The following is a 21,377-nucleotide window of genomic DNA, read 5'->3' on the forward strand; positions in this document are numbered from 1 at the left end:
ACCACAAAGTCCTAGCTAGATAAAGCGAAACCTTCACTACATCTGACGTCGTCCGGCCGAAGGCCAACCCAAAGCCCGACCTGCAACCGCCAGTATCCGACCCCGCTAACGGAACGCACCCCTAGCCATGGCCCACCCGAGTCAGGCGAGCACCGGAACAACAGGTAGAATCAAAGACCATGCCCTAATTAACCAGCCACCTCTAACCCAGTTAATTATAAATCAAACACAATTTAATGGTACAGTCACTTTTTATTAAAAACCCCGTTCAAGGAAAGTGCGATGTAGGAGTGCCCGGGTCACTCACATGTCAATACATATGTGAGTGCTCCCCTTGCGGCCTTCTGCCAAAATTAATTAGAGAATTGTGTGACGTAATTATGACCTCCCCATTTTTTGTGTATAACTCGCCACTGGAGCAGTCAACAAGTGACGAACAGTCTCCAGTGTGACTCGTATTATTCAAACTTAATTAATGTAAACTAGTTAAATCTAATTCTTAGAGAGTATCTGCAAATTAGGTTAATCTTTATTATTTAATGTATGAATTTATAGCCACTTTCAATCGCTTGTTAATTTAATAATTCCCGAATAACGTAACTTTAGAAACGGTGCGAGAGAACGCTGAGGCCTCCCCTTGCGCCAAGGCCAGATGCCAGTACCGAGCGACTCGCGGACCGGAGCGGACGTGCGTCCCACGGGGAGTCCTCATCTTTTGTCTCCACTGAAATTCACTACTGGTAATTATAGTCATTCTTCAAATCCTTTTCGTACTTAAACTCCCCGTGCGCACCCGGTCCTTTTTACGGTGTAGGGCCTAACCTAGCCGCTTAAACATAAACTCCCCGCACAAAGCATTACGCGGGACAGTGCAGCATACGGCACGGGCCGACTCCCGACCCCAATGACTTTTGGATAATCGCCGAGTGCACAGGCACCGGCAGCAACGACATAAAGACTTGTAATTAATTTAATAGCGAACCGCAGTCCACACAGGTGGACCCGGGTATTGCCATTGTGCAATTTTCGGGATTGGCCCCCTCCAATCAACCCCCGTCTCAACCTCGACTGGCGTGAGGATTTAGGATTAGTGACGGCGCATCAGAGCGTCCAGTGTAAATTTAGTGTAATTTTTGTAGGGAATTTCATTGTGCATCATGTAACTGTAAACTGCAACTGTTCGATTTAATTAAACGTCCACTCCGCACACTCCGTGCGCGATGTGTATACGACAGTGCTAAACCGAAAACCCGTGTATGTTATTGTGTGAACTTCCCTAACCCAGTCAAGAATCAGTGTGTTATGCTTGTAGGGCCCGTAACGTGTCAATAGCCAGGGATTCCTCCAACCACGACCACCGCCGACGGTCCTAGTGGGCCACGCAGGGGCATTCGCACCCAACGACCCAACTCTTGGTTAGACACAGAGCTAGCCTGGCGCCCTCCCAGATACACTTTCATTAAAAAACCAGCCTTCCTGCTAGGAACCACACCGGATCTCGAACACGAGAACCCGGACGATGGCACATCTTGTGGTCAGGAGTAAGAGAATGAACAAAATAAAAATGTTAGTTACAGACTTCATATTCATGGTGAAGGTTTTGGCTCGTACTGTGGTTGATGTGCTTATAGCGGTGATGTTTGATGGCTGGTGATTGAAGGTGACGATGGTCCCATGAATGCGAGCGCATCCAGCCCCGGTGCTGGCTGAGAGACTACTCTCGTGGCTAGGTATGACTGCCGCAGTCCCGAAAGGCAGCACACTGCCAGAGATCGCGTTTCGCGCGCAAAGTGCTCAGAGTGTGGGAGACGACTCAGGCTAGGTTCCAAAACCTAATCGTACAATGAACAATAATAATTTCTTTATAAGTAGAAGTTGGTTACGTAAAACTGTCTTTCAATTGAGTCAGTTGTAATTTAACAATTATTAATTGACGGGGGAATATATACAAATTACAATCGTAGGACGAATACATACACTTGACAATCACCGATAGTCACACAGGCGGCTATCGATGGCGCAGGAAGCTTACATCCCTACACCTTTCTGCACTGCATCGCGCTGTGGGCACGTGCATTGCACACACATTGCTGAGGCACCAACGAGGCATATTGGCCTGTGTGATCAGAGGGAGCAGCGGCAGTCGGCTTATTGTTAGTGTTCTTAAAGTTCATGAGTTCATGATGTCAACAGATACGCTGTTGCACTATGAGCGAGTATGGTGTGATGTAGTTACTACGAGCTAGATGTTATAAAATCACCTTAAAGTAAAATAAGTGATAAACTCTGCAGAGCTTTGACAGTGTAAGCAAGGCACAGGTTTGGAAAATCACAAAGTACATGGTACACCATGAAAGCTGGCACTATTATTGGTATGAAGTAACTGTACCTCGTGGGGATACAGAAAACCACATAGGCAGTTCTGGTAAATATAAGTAATTGACTGGATAAAATGCCAATGATTTCAGTCTCGTAATGTGCCCTGTGATGAAACGACATAGGCAAATGATAAAAACACCATTTGACCCGAGGCGAAAAAGTATTTAAGTAGAAATTAATAGAAGGCTACACAGGACTGCATGGAAATTGACTGGGTAACTCAAAATATTTCAATTATGGTATGGCCAGTGGCGGATTTACCAGCAGGCTGAGTAGGCTTGAGCCTAGGGCGGCAGATTTATGGGGCAGCAAATTTGAAGACCAAATTTTTTTTTGTTTCTTCATAGAAATCAAAAAGATTTTTGCATGACGGTTTTCTATTTTCTGATGTTTTACAGATAGACATCTGCAACAAATTTTGCCGATGTTTTTCTCCTCTCCCTTGTCATTGTACGTTCTGTGAATCCGTGAAGCAAACTTCTATATTCTAGAGTAGAACAGCTAGTTCACCCGCCCCCCCCCCCCCCCAAATTCCAAATCATTAATCGGCTTGTGCGCCCTCTGCCCACTTTATTGAGCTTTGAATAGCTCAAAAATATACCCAAAAAATATTTTACGTGCAATTTAAACGAAACTGTTGGATTGTAAAAATAATCTAGGACATGAAAATTGTAGAGGCAAGGGCGGCAAAAACATTACAGCCTATACCTTGAAAATTTGTAAATCTGCCGATGGGTAGGGCTTGTTAATGTAGAAGATGTGTGTCCAGTGGTAACTTGACGGGGCCCATGTGGCGAGATTGCAAATGGAGAAGTGTCTGAAACTACTGGCCATAAGAGCACACAGGGACAGAATGTGATTCTAGTGTGTGAAGTATCACTAGAACTCACACATTGTCCTTATAACTGTACTTAAAATATGCTGTACCTACTCTTAGAAAGCTTTCATGGGGGAAGAAATAGAACAGAGAGAAGATTCGAGGGTTGATTTCCTAGGATCATCTTTGTTCTGATGGGCGTAAATGTGACCCGCGGCTTAAGATTTGTGTTGGCTCGTGGCTTAAGTTGAAATGCTGAGTACTGATGGCATACATTTTCTTGCAAACATAATTGAATGTGCACATAATGCAATTCGACTCTTCTCTGGACCTACATATTAACCATCACGACTCGTATAAGAATGCACGTCATGAGCATTCCATTGAGAGGGTCGGTTCTAAACGATTATAAATAAACTTATGCGCAGAAGAAAATAATCTTTTGTATTTCTATGGTCGTTGTCAATAACCGTTCTTCGGTCACCGTCGCCGCATAGCAGCATAGTGTCTATGAAGTTATTGAGTCATTTGTGGTGACTTTTACATGACGTAAAATTTTTGACATGTTTGTATTCATAACGGGTTAAAATTGTTGGGTCATCAGAGGCAACTGGACTTGCAGAATGCTGGGAATATACACAGGAAGGAAGGAAGGGAGACTTCTGGCCATTTGGAAAGGGCAAGGTTTGAGCAGCAGGGAAGAAGATAGCAACTAGATAGTGAGGAAGGTGGAGAGAAGGGGGGTGATTGTGAATATAGAGCCGATAGCAATGCTAGGGAGGAGGTGACAGCTAAAGTCAACAAAACTCAGATTGGTTGGACGGGGAGCGAGGAAGGAGGAAAGAGGGGGGTGGAGTTGGATAGGGCTGCAAGAGTGCTGGAAATCGGGGTTCTAAGGGGAAGGGGCACTCGTATCAGGGCGGAAGGGACAGAGGCGCAAAGGGGAAAATGCCAATATGTAAAAGTCGCAGTTATAAACTGTAGAAGTATATATAAGAAGGTGGAGGAGTTCTGGGGCAGGGTGGAAGCCTATGGGGCGGATATCATTGTAGCGGTGGAGACATGGTTGGACGAGGAAATTAGAGATGGGGAACTGAAGAGAGCACACTTTGAAATATTTAGAAGGGACAGGAACAGGAATGGAGGAGGGGTAATGGTGTGCATGCGAGAGGGACTCTGTGGTAGGGTTGTATGGGTTGGGGGGAGAGCGGAGTTATTGGAGATGCAGTTCCAGGTAGGAGAGAAAAATGTACGGCTGATTGCGGTGTACCGGCCACCAGGGCAAGGGGATGAAGCCATACGGGAGGTGCAGGACAGGTTGGACATGCTAGGGGAAGGCAAGTGGGTGATAGTGGCGGGGGATCTGAACATGCCAGGGGTGGCATGGGAAAAGGGGCCGGAGGGGATGGGGTCAAGGGAACAGAGATGGGCATCTCAACTGGCAAACAGAGGACTGGAGCAGGTGGTGACTGAAAGCACCAGAAAAGGTGCCAGGAGAGGAGAGCAGGATGACGGGAACCTGTTGGATGTGGTACTTGTGAGACCAATGGAGGCGGTCAGGGGAAGTGTGGTAATGGAGGGCATCAGTGATCACAGGATCCCAGTAGTGGAGTTAGACGTGGGCTGGAGGGAGAAAAGGGTAAGGAGGGGAAACGTGGTAAACTGTTGGGGTAAGGCTGATAGAGTGGGGGCAGAGGCATTCCTGAAGGGGGAATACAGTAGATGGGTAGATATAGAGGACCTCGAAGGTAGATGGGCTGCCTTAAGAAATATTCTGCTGCAGATGGCTACACGTTTTGTACCTCAGAGGAGGGTAGGCCAAGGAGGTGACCCTCCCTACTATGGAAGGGAGTTGAAAGTGTTGAAAAGGAAATGTAGGAGGCTGCATGCGAGGGCAAGGAAGCTTGGGGGAGAGGAGATAGAGGCGGAAATGAAGGCGCTTGGGAAGGAACTAGGGAGGAAATCGCGGGAAGCAAGGGATGCTTACATGGAACAGCTGATGGGGGAAGGGGGGACGGTAAATGGGGCGGAGCTCTACAGATACATAAGAAGAGTGAAGGGTGAGGAGGGAATAGGGGTTCTCAGAGGAGGAGGGGGGCAGGAATATACAGAGGACAGGGAAAAGGCAGACTTACTGCAGGAGCAATATCTGGCAGTATTTACAAAGGGGGAGGCATGGGAGGGTAAAGAGGACGACAGTTTAATGGGCAGGAAGGCCTTTGAGCTGCGACTGACAGATGTAATTAAGGTGATCAGGAGGTTGAAAGGGAGAAAGGCAGCTGGGCCAGATGGTATAGGGAATAGTCATTTGAAGTTGGGTGATAGGGAGATTGGGAAGTACCTGTTGGAGGTTTTCAAGCAGTCTCTGGAGGAGGGGAAACTACCAATGGAATGGAAGGAGGCAGTGGTAGTTCCCATCTACAAGGGGGGAAATGATAAGGCGGAGCCAGGAAGTTACAGGCCGGTCAGTTTGACGTCCTGTGTAGGAAAAGTGATGGAGAGGTTGGTAGGAAGGTACGTAAAGGGGGAAATGGAAGATCTGGGGTGGGTGGATAACAGGCAGCATGGATTCAGGATGGGGTTCTCATGCGAGACCCAGATGGCTGGGCTGTTGGAAGACCTGGTGGAAGCGGTGGACGGGGGGAAGCAGATAGATGCAATCTTTATAGATTTTGAAAAGGCGTTTGATAAGGTCCCCCATAGGAGGTTAATGGAAAAGGTTGAGTTGCTGGTGAGGGATGGAAGGGTGGTAAACTGGGTGGGTGATTTCCTGAGGAATAGAAGACAAAGAGTGAGAGTGGGTGAGGAAAGCTCCGAGGAGGGGGAAGTGACGTCGGGGGTGCCACAGGGGAGTGTGCTGGGGCCTCTGTTGTTCACAATTATGATAAACGATCTGGGGGAGGGCATGAAAGCCAGATGGAGGCTATTTGCAGATGACTGTGTAGTGTATGAGGTTGTGGGGGAAGGGGGATGTTTAACAGAGGACTTGATAAGGTTGGAGCAATGGACGGAGAAAAATGGAATGTCCTTGAATGTTGGTAAGACAAAAGTTGTCAGATTTACAAAGAGGAGGAAAGTCACACGAAATGTATATTACTGGAAGGGGCAGGAGATAAGAGAGGCAGCAGGATATAAGTACCTGGGGGTGACACTGAAAAATGACCTAGGATGGGCGGAGCACATAGAGGGGGTGGTCAGGAGGGGAAGGCAGGCGCTGGGGTTGCTTGGTAGGACCCTGCAGGGAGCTGGGAGGAGGACAAAGGAGAAGGCATACTCCACATTGGTCAGGCCAATGTTGGAGTATGCGGCGGCGGTCTGGGACCCCTACCTGGTGACTGAGGTGAAGGAGCTGGAAGGGGTGCAGCGCAGAGCGGCTAGGTGGGTGATGGGAATGTGGAGAAGGAGGGAGGGGCAGGATGGGAAACTGCATAGCCCAACGGAAATGATTAAGGAGTTGGGGTGGGAAACGTTACAGAGGAGAAGAAGAGTGGAAAGGTTGGTCAGGATGTTCAAGGTGCTGAAGGGGGAAGGGGGATGGGGGCAATTGGGAAGCAAAGTACATAGAGGGGAGTACAGAGGACGAAGAGACCACAGATGTAAGCTCCAGAGGGTGTGGAGGCGGACAGAGAGAGGGCGGAACACCTTCCTGGTGAGGACGGGGAGGGAGTGGAATGGGCTGGGGGAGGAAATGGTGGAGGTCAGGGATGGGAGGGAGCTGAGGAGAAAGCTGATGGAGGGGGGGGGGGAGAGGGGAGTGAGTGGGAGTTCTTGCCACCGGGTGAAAGCCCAATTGCAGGTTAAGTAATAATAATAGATGCGGGTTGCTTGTGAAGGGGAGATGGTCGCCGAGCCGTCGCGAGCAGCGAGCAACTCAAAGGGAATCGTAAACTGAGACAAAGACAGGAAAAAGGAGCGATGCTGTCGCTGACGGCGGCGTGCAACGTGAAGACCAAATGGCTGGAGCACCTGAACTGCGTGTGGGCGGCGGAGGGCTGCGACTCGGTGGCGACGCGCGAGGGGGCGGGCGCGCTGTACGAGCGCCTGCTGGCGAGCAAGGAGGTGTCGCCGGCCGCCGGGGGCGAGGCGCCGGGCCCCGGGCAGGGCTCCCCGGCGCCGCCGGACTACGAGGGGGACGCGCCCTCGCCCGAGGAGCTGGAGCACCTGGTGACTGCGCTGCTGTCGGCGCAGCTGGAGCTGGCGCGCGGGTTCTGCGCCGAGGCGCCCTTCTCGCTGGTGCTGCGCCAGAGGCTGCTCGTGCTGCACCGCGTGTTCCACGCCGTCGCCGCCAAGCACCACGACAAGGACGAGGTGACCGCTTCTCCTGCCCCCCAACCCCCGTGTCGCGTCACCCCTTGATCCCGTAACAGTTCTGTACCGCACATCCAAGTTTAGGTAAATATGTAGTGTACGGATTATCGTCAAAATTTTTTTTTTAAGAATCTGAAATAACTTTCATTATATGCTCTTTTACATCCTCTTTTCATTACAGCCTGCGGATATAAGAAATTCCAAATACTTTTGGAGATATCGAATTTTTTAATTTTCATATTTGGGCAATATTTGTTAAAAAAAAAAAAAAAAAAAAAAAAGACGTGAAAGAGCATATAATGAAAGTAATTTCAGATTTTAAAAAAAATTTTTGACGATAATTCGTACACTACATGTTTACCCAAGTTTATCCTTTGTGGTAATTTTCTCACGTCGTGGCTTATCAGTGAAGAACATAATAAAATTCGAAAAATACTTTTTTTCTAACACTGGAGACGTTCCTTTATATTTACCCGATACTGGTTTCTGAGAAATTACGGTGTATAGGTCACATTAGGTAGCCCAAGCAGTTAAGCGGCAGTACCTAGCCATGTCGTACCTTGTGTTGCCGATCCTGTGTGTTTTTCGTGCATAAGAACGTGTATATTTTTTATTTTGATATTGTAACACAATGTAACTTAAATAATAACTTTATTAATAAAGTGAGGCCCTGCTCTGCATCCAAACCCAAGCGTCAACCCTTGACATGGATTGCTTTTAGCAATGTGGAGGCGCGAAGTGCCGACTTTTTACTTGCTTTAGCATGTAACATTGATACACACAGTGACAATATATAAGAGAAATAGGGGGAAAAAATATCAAAGTTTAGACTCGTATATCCAACCAGTAGTACAAACACGTTTAAAGTGAATACCTACAGTCCAAATAAATGAACAGATAAAATAAAAAATGAACACAAAGGAATCCATTATTGTTTTACATGAATTACACGTAGAAGCAAGAGCTGTAATGCTGCAAGTTGACAGTTGTGCCCTCTGAACTCTGCGAAGCAGAGTGGCACATGTTTGCGATAAATATGAGATTAATTTCACAGCTTTGAGTTAGCTACGTTTAAATTATTATTATTTTTTGGTATGGCTAATTAAAATCTGCAAAATTCTTGACTTACACCACTGTGTTCCAGGATTTTTAATGTTTTAAATTTTATGTTCTAGTGTTTTTACAGCAACAAGTTAGAATTTTATTTTAATTTTAAGCTTTTGTGACATATTCCTAAAAGTTGCTGTCATTTATATTTTCTTTATTGGAAGTTATCATTATCATTATTACTAATTTTTTTCTAAATTAAAGGTGGTAATCTACAATAAATCTTAAAAATTCTGTTAATTTTCAATGTTCATATATTTAACAGTGATCAAATTTTACTGTGTTTAAGGACTTGCGCATGTTCTGCATCCCAGGGCCTGTGCTCGCGCGGGATCAACGGAATGTGAGTTAGTAACAAGGGTGGCACGAGAATGGAGAGCGAGGGGCGCGTGTCGTAGGCGAAGTCCCAGGCGGCGGGCGGCGGGGAGCAGCGGGCGGAGGCGGCAGGGCAGGGCGCGGAGCGGGCCCCCTCGTCGTCCCAGACGCTGGTGGAGATGGGCGTGCGGACGGGGCTCAGCCTGCTGTTCGCGCTGCTGCGGCAGAGCTGGCACCGGCAGCCGGCCGTCAGCCCGGACGTCAGCTCTCCAGGTGGAGGCACGGTTCCGTCCGTCTTGGTTTTAGTCCCGAGGATTTATGTGCTATTGTTTTATAGAAGCTGTGTTGTAATACTTATGTACTCCACCAAATTAGTGGTAAAATTATTATGCCGCATTATTACGATAAAATAATAAATTGTAATAAATTAGCCCAAAAAAAGAAGATACACTCAGAACAATAAAAAAAAAATGTGAGCATTTATTGTTTCAAAGTGATTCAATAAGAGAAAAAAAAAATTTTTTTTTGATCCATACACTTATGTTTAATTTTTTTGATTGGAAATTACGACACTCCTTGAATTTCATACTTATTTTTTTTTAAAAAAAATATTTGAATTATGTTTTGGTTAAATGCTACTCAATTCCGTGACATATCTTACATTTGGGTGCTTCATGGTGAATTAACTTGTATTTAAGTGTTATACTGTTTTTTGATGTGCTTTTTGGTTTTATCGCAATTCATCATATAAATTTGTCCCTGGTAATAGGTCTGTAAAACACTATCAAAATACTTTTGAATTTTACTTAAAAAATTATTGAAACTTTCTTTACCGTACTACAGAAAATTTGCACAATTCATGTTTAAACACTGACATATACTCATTTTCTTGAAATAAGCATAAAAAGTACTGGTTATAGCACAATCAGAAACAATCAGGATGCACAAAACGCATCTCCAACGTGTGAGGCGCAAGCAGATCAACTTTCCTTCTTGAAGAGTCGCAAAACAAAGACAAGAAACGCGAAGAAAATGGCTGTACTACTCATTGAAGCTACAAGCTCTTGCTGTTTTCGAGATGTACAATATTTAAAATATTTGCCAAAATGAATCTTAAATTCATAAAAGTGTAGCAATGTAGGAAATATTAACGGTTGGCATGCCTGTGTATGCGTCACAGCCGTAGACTATACGGACTTTTTGTTTGACATTGCAAAGACATTCTTCAGGGTAGCAAGGGGGCAGAGGTGGATTCAATGTTTGGAAGGGGCAAACGCTAATACTTCGCTATTGGGAAATGTGCAGTATGTTGCAGTTAGAGATGTGTGTGGGAAAATGTTTTTTAGAAAAATATAACCTCTTTTTTATCAGGAAAATTTGACTAATTCCATTAACCAACATGATTTTTCATTATTTAAGATAGGTTGGTATAGTTATACAGTAATTAATTTTCTGCACATTGGTACTACTGTTAAAAACAAGTTTTGTTTCTTTTATTTGGTAGAGTGTAGCATAGATCCTACCCAACTCTCAAATTTTAAGTAAAATGTTTTATAAAATTAGTGTGTGATACTTCGAAAATGTTCAGATTTTTGCAGAAAATGTTTTTGGTAAATTACTGTAAAATCGTCCCACATAAACTTTTCTAGAACACTAAAATCTCTAGTTGCAGTGAACTGGTGGGTATGTACGTTCTCTCGACCAGTGCATTTTGTCACCGCACCATCATCATTTCATCACATTTAATCGTCTAACGACTTCGATGTTGATGAAACATTAAGACCTGGTTAATTTATTTCCTTCAAATAGATAGCAGTCATGTAGATTCTCTTACCATTTAAAAAAAAAAACCTTAAGAGCCATGTTTAAGATAAACATTCAATTTGTGTATCCTTCTCCTGAATTACTGCAATTTACGATGGCTTACATGATAAATAAATTTAAAAAAATTTGTCTCGACACTACTTTTTTTTCTTGATGGAGCCCGACCTGTGTGCTCGCTAGACATTCCCAACCTGTGCAACGAAGTGCTGACGACAGCAGCCCAGGTGGTTAGGAACTTCCCGCCGCTGTCCCTGGCAAATGAGAACCAGCTGACTTCTCTCGGGGCGCAGACGCTTCAGGAGGTCACAAGTTTCCTCCGCAGCGCGGCGTTGCCAACTTCCGGGGCGGACACCCAAGGTGTGTGCATGTGCGTGCCATCGCAGTTGTGCGAATGTCTGTGATTTCACGTTTCAAGCATGGATTATGAGCTTAAAAATGTAAGAAGACGTGAATGAATTTTCGTAAGATATATATTTCTTTCCAAGATAAAATGTGGACTCTTTAAGTCTAAAAAAAATAATAATATGGGAATTTTTTTTCTTGCAGTCTGGCTGCTTTGTTATAATTCTTGATTTCATAGTTTGCATCTTAAGCAATTTTATTTTTGGAATTTAAGTAGTTTGTATTGTGTCATATTTTTTATTTTAATTTCATGTCTATTTTGCTGAAATGAAAACAGACATTACTATTGTGTTTGAACGGACAACAAATGCCTGGCTGAACATTAATGCGACTTGGCGGCCAAGGTAATCAGGATTCAAGCGACTCAGTTGATGCCGGGTTAGTTACAACCTTTCATCGTATTCAGTTAGATGTGGTTTTTATTTACTTATTAATTTATTTATTTGGAATTTGTCACATGCCCACCAACAGTCGTAGACTTTAGTGGTGGGCACTACATGTAATAACAGAAGCACAGTTATCACTACCAGTGTATGGACTCCCACCTCCGTTGGTACCATAGGAGGAAAACATCTACAGATGGCCAGCAAACGAGAGCAAGAGTACCACACACTAGCAGTGATAATAACAATACAGACAAAACACTAACAAAGGTTAAAGAACTATAACACATAACACATAAAACATATATGTAGGTAAAATCATATCATTAAGTGTTAAGAGAACAATTGAAGGAAAAATAATATAGATATGACAGACATAGATCAGAATTTATAAATCAGAATTTATAATTAAACACTGTTGGAATTCAAATATAGATTATTGTAGTTTGTTATAAGTCTACAAATAATATCATTATTAGTATGAAGAGTACACAGAGTAGAGCGTAAGCGGGAATTGAATTGAGGAATTCTTAAGGCAGTATTGTTAAGAAAATAAGGACATCTTAATTTATGAATGTAACAATTATGAACAAAACGGGCATCATGATAGGCCCTACGGTCTACCAGGGGTGTTTAAGTGGGGTGGTGGGAGGTTCCTCGTAATAATTAAATCTATAACTTTATTTTGAATACTTTCAATTTTTTCAGAATCTGTTAAGTTGATGCCATTCCAGATAACAGAACCATATCCATCCAGGGATAGAGTAGGGTTTAGTTTGTAGAGCGCAGTTCTGAACTCGGGGTCGGTGGTGACGAGCGCGGCGTGGCGTGTGCCGGCGACGCAGGCCAGATGCTGTGCGCGGAGCTGCTCCTAGAGCTGGCGCTGCAGCGCGGCGCGCTGTGCCACCTGCTGGACTGGGTCGACATGGCGCTGCGGGCGTCCGAGGGCGAGCGTCCCGGCCGCCTCACGGCCGACGCCTTCCTGCGCGCCCTGCGGCAGACCAGCGCGGCGGGCGCGGGGGCCGCACGCCCCTGCTGCTCCCCGCTGGAGCCCGACGCGCGCGGCCTCGTGCCGCTGTACCGCGCCGCCATCTGCCTCATGGAGGAGGTGAGCCGCCTCGCACCAACGCCCGTGTGCGCGGGCTTTCATGGCCGTTGTCTGAAGTAGCTTGGCTTCTGGGTTGTAGCTAGCAGCGTCCTCTGCGAATAATTCACCGACGTTTCGGTCGACATTGCAGTCGCCATCATCAGGGAGCAGTTACCTACAGCTCCCTGATGATGGCGACTGCAATGTCGACCGAAACATCGGTGAATTATTTGCCAAAGTAGGTAACTGCTCCCCGATGATGGTGACTGGAATGTCGACCGAAACGTCGGTGAATTATTTGCCGAGGACACGGCTACAACCCAGAAGCCAAGCTGCTACCTCCCAGCATGTTTCCATGTCGGGTACTAAAATTATTAAAAGGAAAATTACCCCACTTGCCATAAGAGCTACGTTTTAGTGAAGCATAGGTATAATGCAAGTAGGTGAATGAACAATAAAAGAGTCAGACTATTGCCATTATTTTACTGCTCAGCAGATGTACAACGTGTCCATGAAAATAAACTAAGGAATTTGTTTGTAACACCTACTCTACTTAAAGTTACTTTAGGTCCTATTTAGTTCATGGCTATGGGCAGTGGAACAATTTATGCGTGTCAATCTTCAGGGGTGTGTGAAGACCATTTTCTTTTCAATTCGAAATGCAGTCAAAGAAGAAAATCAAAGTATTTGCCAAAAACAAAGTTGAAGTCGAAGGGGAAGGGGATACTCTCACAAATGTAATTTTTTTTTAATTAATAAATTTTTAAAAATTACTTGAACAAAAATAACATAAAAGCTTATTTGAGAAAGTTTAGGAATATAAACGCAAACTAATATTCTACTTATCAGTTCACTTTATTCCCCTTCCCCTCCTGCCGAAGCCGCCGTCTGTACTCGCCAGCGACGTCACGTCAAAGGGGCGAAGGGGCAGATGCAGTGTGTTGTTGTTCCCGTGGCGCGGCAGCTGGCGGACCTGGCGAGTGCGCACGCGCGGCTGTGCCCCGCGCCGGGGGACAGCCACGGGGAGCCGGGGAGCCCCGGGGCCGCGACGGACTGCGAGGTGTACGTCTGCGGCAGCAACTCGTCCCACCAGGTGGCCGAGGAGAGCCAGGAGAAGATCCTGGTGCCGCGGCTGGCCCGCGCCTTCAGCAACGTGCAGCAGGTTCGGTGCTCTTGTCGTCCGTCGTTGGGGAGTTTCCTTCAGGGGTCGCCAAAATGTTTATAAGACAAAACAGAAGACTTAAAAATATCCAGATGTTAAAAATTTTCAGTATGTATTTAGTTCTTTAGATCTTATAAAATTAGAGCTGTAGCAAACCGCATGTATTCGGTACTGAGTAACGGGTGCGCCATCTAGTACCGAGTAACAAAACGATACACACGAATGCATTTTGTTACTCACATTTTTCGTAGTATGGGATTTATTGTTAGAATGTTGTTTAAATTTTATTGTCAATAAATAATTTTCAACACCAATTTGCAGCTTTTTCATTATAATCGACGCATAATGGATTGCGATGTTATTGTGATAACATAAGCTCACGGTTAAAATTTTCAAAATAGTAAATCCATTGCAAATTTAGTAGATTCCGTCAACTGTTCACTTGTAGTTCTACACTTTACCTATTAAGTCAAATTAAATTTAGAATGACTTAAAACACAATTCTGGTTCAAAATACGGAAAAGTGGAAAAATGCACCTTACGCAGTTTGTTATGTAATGTATAAGGTATGTTTTCTACAAATTACGAATGTTGCGACGCCGCGACTTCATATTGTACGCGTATGCAATACGACTCGATTCGTTGCTCTAACATAACATAGCATGCTATGTAGTATCAGAAGTAATGAGTAACGTAACTATATGATAGTGAAGAGTACTGATTGTTATAGTAACGAATACATACGGGTACACTTTTTTCGTTACTTTTACACCTCTATATAAAATAGATATACCTGCATTCTTTAAGTGAATCTTGCAATGGGGAACATTGATTTGATTCTGGACATACACCATTGCTAGGGACAAGATTATAGTGGATTCTGAAGAAAAAAAAAAAAAAAAAACAACCCCTTAAATAACACCGAAAAGCATGTCAAAAATCCACATAGCATCAAAATGCAATTTAACACACCATATATCACCAAAAGGCAAGTTATATCATGGAATTAAGCAGCATTTAACGAAAACGTAATCTTTTAATGTTTGAAATTCAAAGAATGTAATTTCCAGACAAAAAGTGGTACCAAAATGCATGGATGAGAAAAATTAATTTAACTTGTATTATTGTTCATCTCTTATTGAATCAAATATAAACCGCAAATGCTCACTAATTAATTTTAATTCTTCTGAGTGTATCTGTTGTAGAACAATTTATCACAAATTATTTTTATCATAAAAAATTAAGCATATTTTTTACCACTATTTTTGTGGATGGAATAATATTAAAAAACAGCTCTAAAAATAAAAACTCCAACACCAAATTCTTCTGTTTTAGAAATAAAATTGGGTTGAAAATAAACCCATAAAATCTTGTCTCTAGCCATTGCTAGTTTGCACTGTATATGTATATGTAATAATCAAAGAAAGATGGAATGCACAAACACACAGAAAACAAGTCAAAATCAACCAATGTCAAATGCTAACTGTAGAGACGGCACAGAGAATTCTGTGTGGAAGGAATTGGTCAGAACAAAATTACAGCACAGATATGAACACAGTGAGCTGAGAACATCGAGACGGTTGCAACGAAAACAGTAAATACAGACAAACAACTTTGGAGAATGCAGAGACAGACAGAGAAACCCAATTATTTGTGCCTTACCACAAATTATTGAAGTATTTTTATCAATGTTATTGTGCTTGATGTTTTCATATTGTATGCTTTTTAAAAATTGTTAATGATGATAAGGATGAAATTCGCTATTTTTAATTATGAAGTTTGCGGTCTTTTAACACCTTGAAGTCTTGGCTCGAGTCGTAAGTATAAGTATTGTATTGCGCCAGTGGGGTGTTGCCAGAACGCGCGGGCCTGTGTGCGTGCGTGCAGGTGGAGGCGGGCCAGTACTGCACGTTCGTGATCCACGGCGACGGCTCGCTGAGCGCGTGCGGGAAGGGCAGCTACGGCCGCCTGGGGCTGGGCGACTCCAACAACCAGGCGCAGCCCAAGCGCGTGCCCGTCTCGGGCGTCGTCAAGAAGGTGTCGTCCTCCAAGGGCAGCGACGGGCACACGCTCGCCCTCACCGCCGAGGGCAAGGTCTACAGCTGGGGGGACGGTGAGCCTGCCTGGACACCCCTGCCTGTGTCACCCCTGCCACTGTCACCCCTGCCTGTGTCACCCCTGCCTGTGTCACCCCTGCCTGTTTCACCCCTGCCTGTGCCACACTTTGAACTTAACATCATATTATACTCGCTATCTCTAATAACAAATGGATGTATTATCGAATTTTGTGGCTCGACAAACCACGAGACCCATCTTCGTCGGACCCTATTCAAATCAACGTTCTTGGCGTGAACTAATTGGCTATTTCCTACTTGGTAGTTTTAAGCTGGAACCTGTTCATTTTTACCAGTAAATAACACCGTGATGTAACATTGGGAAGACATTGTTTGGGCCTATACACACCAATAGTTGAGATAGGTTGATAGTTTTGAATATAATTTCTAACAAAAAAACTAACGTAAACCCAAATGGAAGGTTGTATTCCCCCATTAATGTGAAGAGGGAAGAATGTTTTTTTTTTTTTTTAATTTTAACAATAATTTATTGTACAATATTAGTAAAATTTTTCTTTTATAAAATTTTAGTTATTTTGAATAAAATATATTTTTTTAAAATTATATTTTATGTATTTAAATTCCTCATATTTCGGTGTTAGTGGTTAACTTTTAATTCAGTGTAATATAATGAACTGATGTTTGTTCACCCACAATATGGCGCGCATTATTCCAAACACCACCAATGATTGCACTCTTTTACTTGGATTGCACTGCAACGACAAGACATGTTTTTTTTACTAACATTAGGTAACAACAACCACACAACTGCCTGTAGAAAACACGTCACTTCCGCGCACCAGGTGGACCACCTGATAAAACCGAAAAGTCCTCAATTTCCAGGCAGGCTGGCCAACGTGACAGTTTTGTTCTTTTTTTCAGGCACTGCACTATTTACACTAAACATCTGACACATATTACTGTGTTGTTTTGGTTTCATTGCGACCCACTGTATAATACTGTTCCTACTCATGTTTTGCCACGTGTGTGTGTGTGTGTGTGTTGCGTCGACGCAGGGGACTACGGGAAGCTCGGCCACGGCAACTCCACCACGCAGAAGCAGCCGCGGCTGGTGGGGGGAGCGCTGTCGCGCAAGGAGGTCAAGTTCGTGTACGCGGGCTACCGTCACAGCGCGGCCATCACCAACGAGGGCGAGCTCTACACCTGGGGGGAGGGCGAGCACGGCCGCCTGGGTGAGGACGTGCGCACTGGAAATGTTTCAGCGCTCAGCTACACGCACTATAAAATACCTCATGGTTTTGGACATGTCAATAGTTTTGTGTTAAGTCTTTAGCGTTTAGTGTTCAGGCCTGCGCGAAAACTAGTTTTTTTTTTAATGCGAATCAAATATCAAATCGAGTGTTCAAAACATTTGTGTAGTCGAATAAAGTTGTGAATGTTGTTCTAAATTAATTCATTTACAAAATACAGGATTAAAGTTAAAAAAAAAAAAAATTGATTAGCCAATTGGGTCATATATATATAACATCATTCAATAAAAATTTTAAAAATGACCATGCATAGTATTAGTATTTAGCACTAATAAAGGCAAACAAGTGCTGTCTTTTTTTTTTAAAACTAACAAACACAAAAACACTACAAAAAAAAACTGTTTTCTGAGCTAATATTATGCTGCCAATGTTTTATTAAAACTTTGCAAAAAACACGAAGCTTCACATCAGACTCAAAGCTTTGTGTCGCAACTGAAGCTCCAAATAAAACGGATAGCAAGTTTCCTGGCGAAGTCAATTCAAATATGTATAAAAAAATAACTTAGAATTGAATCACTTAGTCGAAGCTTTGCACATGCCTTGTTGTGTTAAAGAGTCGTGTTATTTTTGAACTTCCCACACTGCTTGCCGGCAGTGCCAAGTTTTCAAGTTGGCTGGCTGCCTGCCTGCCGAGGTGGGGGCAGCCCTGCAGCTTCCGGTGACGAAGCAACAGTTGTTGTTCGACCATCACGGTAGTGCTCTCGTGCACGCTTGCTGCCAATTTCATTGTTCGCACGTGAACCGTCATTAATTGCTGAGTTTTTTTTTTTTACAGATTTTTAAGACTTTTACGTGTCCAGACAAAACAGCATAATGTAGGGTTCTGTCCACCAATTTTTGTTGTATAATTTTAATTTAAAATTGAATATGACAATTGTAACTATACGGAAGGATGCATAGTTGCGGAAAATGATTTTTTCATTATTTCTTTCAGAAAACTGCAAAGCAGGGGAATTATTTGAAAAAAAAAAAAAAAAATTTTTTTCAGGGAAATTTTGAATTTTTGGTCAGGGAAATTTGACAGGAGGTTTGTGTGGCCACCTGGCAGGCCACGGGGACTACAACGGGCGCAACACGCCCACGCTGGTGCGGGACCTGGCGGGCGTCGGCTCGGTGGCCTGCGGCAGCGCCCACACCATCGCGCTCTCCGAGGACGGCAAGACGGTGTGGTCGTTCGGGTCGGGCGACAACGGCAAGCTGGGCCACGGGGACACCCTGAAGGTGTCGCGCCCCAAGGTCGTGGAGGCCCTCCAGGGCACGACGGTCCGCAAGGTCGCGGCCGGGAGCCAGTTCTCGCTGGCCCTCACTTCCGGCGGCCAGGTGCGGAGACATTCATCCCGTGTGCTTGGACCAGTTTTCAGACATTTCCTTTTCGTAGCTCGTTTGCTACGTTGCGAATCTGTGATGTACAGCAGGCCATTCCAGTGTTTCTGAAACACAAACAGCGGAATAAAATTTTACTTTTTTTGGGCAGTGTAATCGTGTAAATTAACTTTACTTAAAAAGACCATTTTTCAGACAGTATTTTCTTTTCATAGCTCGTTTGCTACATTACGAATCTATGATGTACAGCAGGCCATTCCAGTGTTCTGATAAAACACAAATAGCGGAATAAAAATTTTACTTTTTCGGGCAGTGTAATCATGTAAAATAACTTTACTTAAAAAGACCATTTTTCGGACAGTATTTTCTTTTCGTAGTTCGTTTGCTACGTTACGAATCTGTGATGAACAGCAGGCCATTCCAGTGTTCTGATACACAAATAGCGGGATAAAATTTTTACTTTTTTCGGGCAATGTAATCATGTAAAATAACTTTACTTTAAAAAAACTGGGAAAATGTAATTATGAGATTATGCTGAATAGTGCAAAATAATGTTAACGTGATTTTATGCACGTTTCACATGTAAAATTTGTATTGAGTTGTAGGAAGAAAATTGTCCTGTTGAGTACAACAAACCCAACTTTTGGGTCAAGTGGAGATTTAGCTACTCGCTCGACTCGGCCTGAGTTTCCAAGTCTCGTCACATCTCTAGTTAATACCAATGCCACAAATCAATAATTCTCTGCTGGAATAAATTGTTCAATAATTTGGATATTAGAAAGTAGAATATATTATATCAACATGGTTGTGCTTGCTGTATGTAGAGAACCTTTTCAGCTGAGAATTTCTTAAAAGTGTTTCACAGAATCTCAGTTTTTAATTGGTGACTTCGTGGTTCATTGATAGAGTGGAAACCTTAGTGGATATTGCCATGGGCTGATGGCTTTTCTCAGGGTACTCCAATTAGTCCACTTATATATTCCATCGATGTTCAACTCCCATTTTGTCATCCCTTATTTATTTATATTTATTGTAACATGCCCACCGGCAGTTTGGCAACTTTAATATATACACGTTCAAACAGACATACAAAACGATCATAATTACAGTAAGGAAAATAAATATATGAAATATAAATAAAATAAATTAAATACAATAAAAGCAGCCAGGTACCACATGTCTTGCTAGGACTGTGCGTAAGTTTGCAGGTAACCTGCCATGCAGATAGACACCATATGCAAGCAGTACAACAAACAGCGAGCACCGCGCACGACTAGTGACCACAAGACAGCGGAACGTAGACGAGAGCAAAAATCAAAGCACAGTTTAAATGTGCAATTTGCAAAATAAGACTGGTTAATAGGATTAGACTATTAGAGTAAAATATTTTCGTCGCGTCTATTTAAACGTAGATTGTGGGCGGCTGTTGAACCGGGGGACTGGTGACGGGACCGTGGTGCTGACGGCGCAGGTGTACACGTGGGGGTTCGGGGCGTGCCTGGGCGCGCCGGCCGGCGAGACGACCTCGCTGCTGCCCCAGGCGGTGGAGGAGCTGGGCGCGGCGCGCGTCATCGACGTGGCGGTGGGCGACACGCACGTGCTGGCGCTGGCGCAGGACGGCGACGTGTACGCCTGGGGCAACAACTCCATGGGCCAGTGCGGGCAGGGCCACTCGACCAGCCCCGTGACGCGGCCGCGCAGGGTGCTGGGGCTGGCCGGCGCGCACATCAACCAGGTGTCCGCCGGCACCTCGCACAGCGTCTTCTGGACGGCGCTGCCCGCCGACAGGTGAGCTCTAGCGTGGTCCTCGGTCGGTCGAGGGACCCAAGTGAATCTGAACCCGAGCACACTACAGTTTCAGAGGTTCCTTCTGCCTTAAGCCTATCCTTGCATTTCTCGTAAAAAAATTGGTTGTTTGTAAAGTTGGTTTACGGACGATAGTTTAACGTGACAACATCATAACAAAACATTGATGAAATGATTGCATACTTTTATGAATAAAATTGAATCATTTTTATTGAACTATCACTATTTTTGTGTGGATAGAAAGGAGTGATATGAAATCTACAATATAATTGATAAATTTACTTTTATTTGCACTCATTAATTCAAATATGTTTATTACTTTAACGAAGAGATTATTTTAACTATAACTTTTATACATGTTTGCTATTTAACTTCTTCCAATCTGTGTTATTCTGTTGAGGATAGGACGATGATAGGAAAAGTAGGAAATGAATGGGAGTGTTTCAAGTTTAATGTGCCTCGAAAAAGTCAAATCGATGGTTGTTCCAATCGAGTGGAAGAGAGATAGATGCAGCGCAAGCGTACATTGAGCGTAACGGGACACAGTATAACGGGACAATGTGTGTAACGGGACAGTTTTTCGTGCGTGCAGCCGGCATTCATCGATTTATTAGACGTCACGTCAAAAAAAAAACAAACTTTATTCCTACATTAGTTTCGTTCGGGAACGGAGATCAGTTCCTTTTCCTCGGGCACATCATCTGATTTTGGCGTCTTTTCTGTGTGTTTGCGTATTCGGCTTTGTGTCTGTTATTGATGTTTCTTACGACATACAGTGTAACCAGCATTGACATTTATGTCCAAAAAAAATCTTAAATCAATATTTCCCATTGCAAAAAGCCTTTCAAAAAAAACATTTCTAATATACTACTTCAAAAAGTATTTATCAAATTATTTTGAATATACATTAATATTTATTAAATATTTTTGCTTCTTTCTTACAGAAATAATAAAAAATATAACGTAAAGTTACTAGAGAACTAAATATGAACTGAACACCACTACTATTTCACTACTTATAAATGTTCAAACTTCACATTTGGTACTTATCATATGTACAGCACCTACTATCACTGTTT

General features: G+C 43.6%; 1 protein-coding gene across 5 annotated transcripts in view; it reads left to right on the plus strand.

Annotated features, from left to right (window-relative positions):
* The first annotated feature begins 3,662 nt into the window (after window positions 1-3,662).
* LOC134537462 (probable E3 ubiquitin-protein ligase HERC1) overlaps window positions 3,663-21,377 on the plus strand; it is a 126,595-nt gene continuing 108,880 nt past the window's right edge. For 2 of the 5 annotated variants that reach the window (XM_063377916.1, XM_063377918.1), the window contains exons 1-10: window positions 3,663-3,745; window positions 7,030-7,504; window positions 9,010-9,205; window positions 10,931-11,107; window positions 12,381-12,643; window positions 13,587-13,784; window positions 15,672-15,897; window positions 16,915-17,091; window positions 18,218-18,489; window positions 19,964-20,280. In XM_063377916.1, the coding sequence (XP_063233986.1) occupies window positions 3,741-3,745; window positions 7,030-7,504; window positions 9,010-9,205; window positions 10,931-11,107; window positions 12,381-12,643; window positions 13,587-13,784; window positions 15,672-15,897; window positions 16,915-17,091; window positions 18,218-18,489; window positions 19,964-20,280 (2,306 nt within the window). In that variant the 5' untranslated portion in view covers window positions 3,663-3,740. Of the gene's footprint in view, window positions 3,916-7,029; window positions 7,505-9,009; window positions 9,206-10,930; window positions 11,108-12,380; window positions 12,644-13,586; window positions 13,785-15,671; window positions 15,898-16,914; window positions 17,092-18,217; window positions 18,490-19,963; window positions 20,281-21,377 lie in introns of all 5 variants that reach the window. The other 3 variants (XM_063377917.1, XM_063377921.1, XM_063377920.1) reach the window with 3 other exon arrangements.

Source organism: Bacillus rossius, chromosome 12, assembly GCF_032445375.1.
Source record: "Bacillus rossius redtenbacheri isolate Brsri chromosome 12, Brsri_v3, whole genome shotgun sequence".
Classification (NCBI taxonomy): domain Eukaryota; kingdom Metazoa; phylum Arthropoda; class Insecta; order Phasmatodea; family Bacillidae; genus Bacillus; species Bacillus rossius.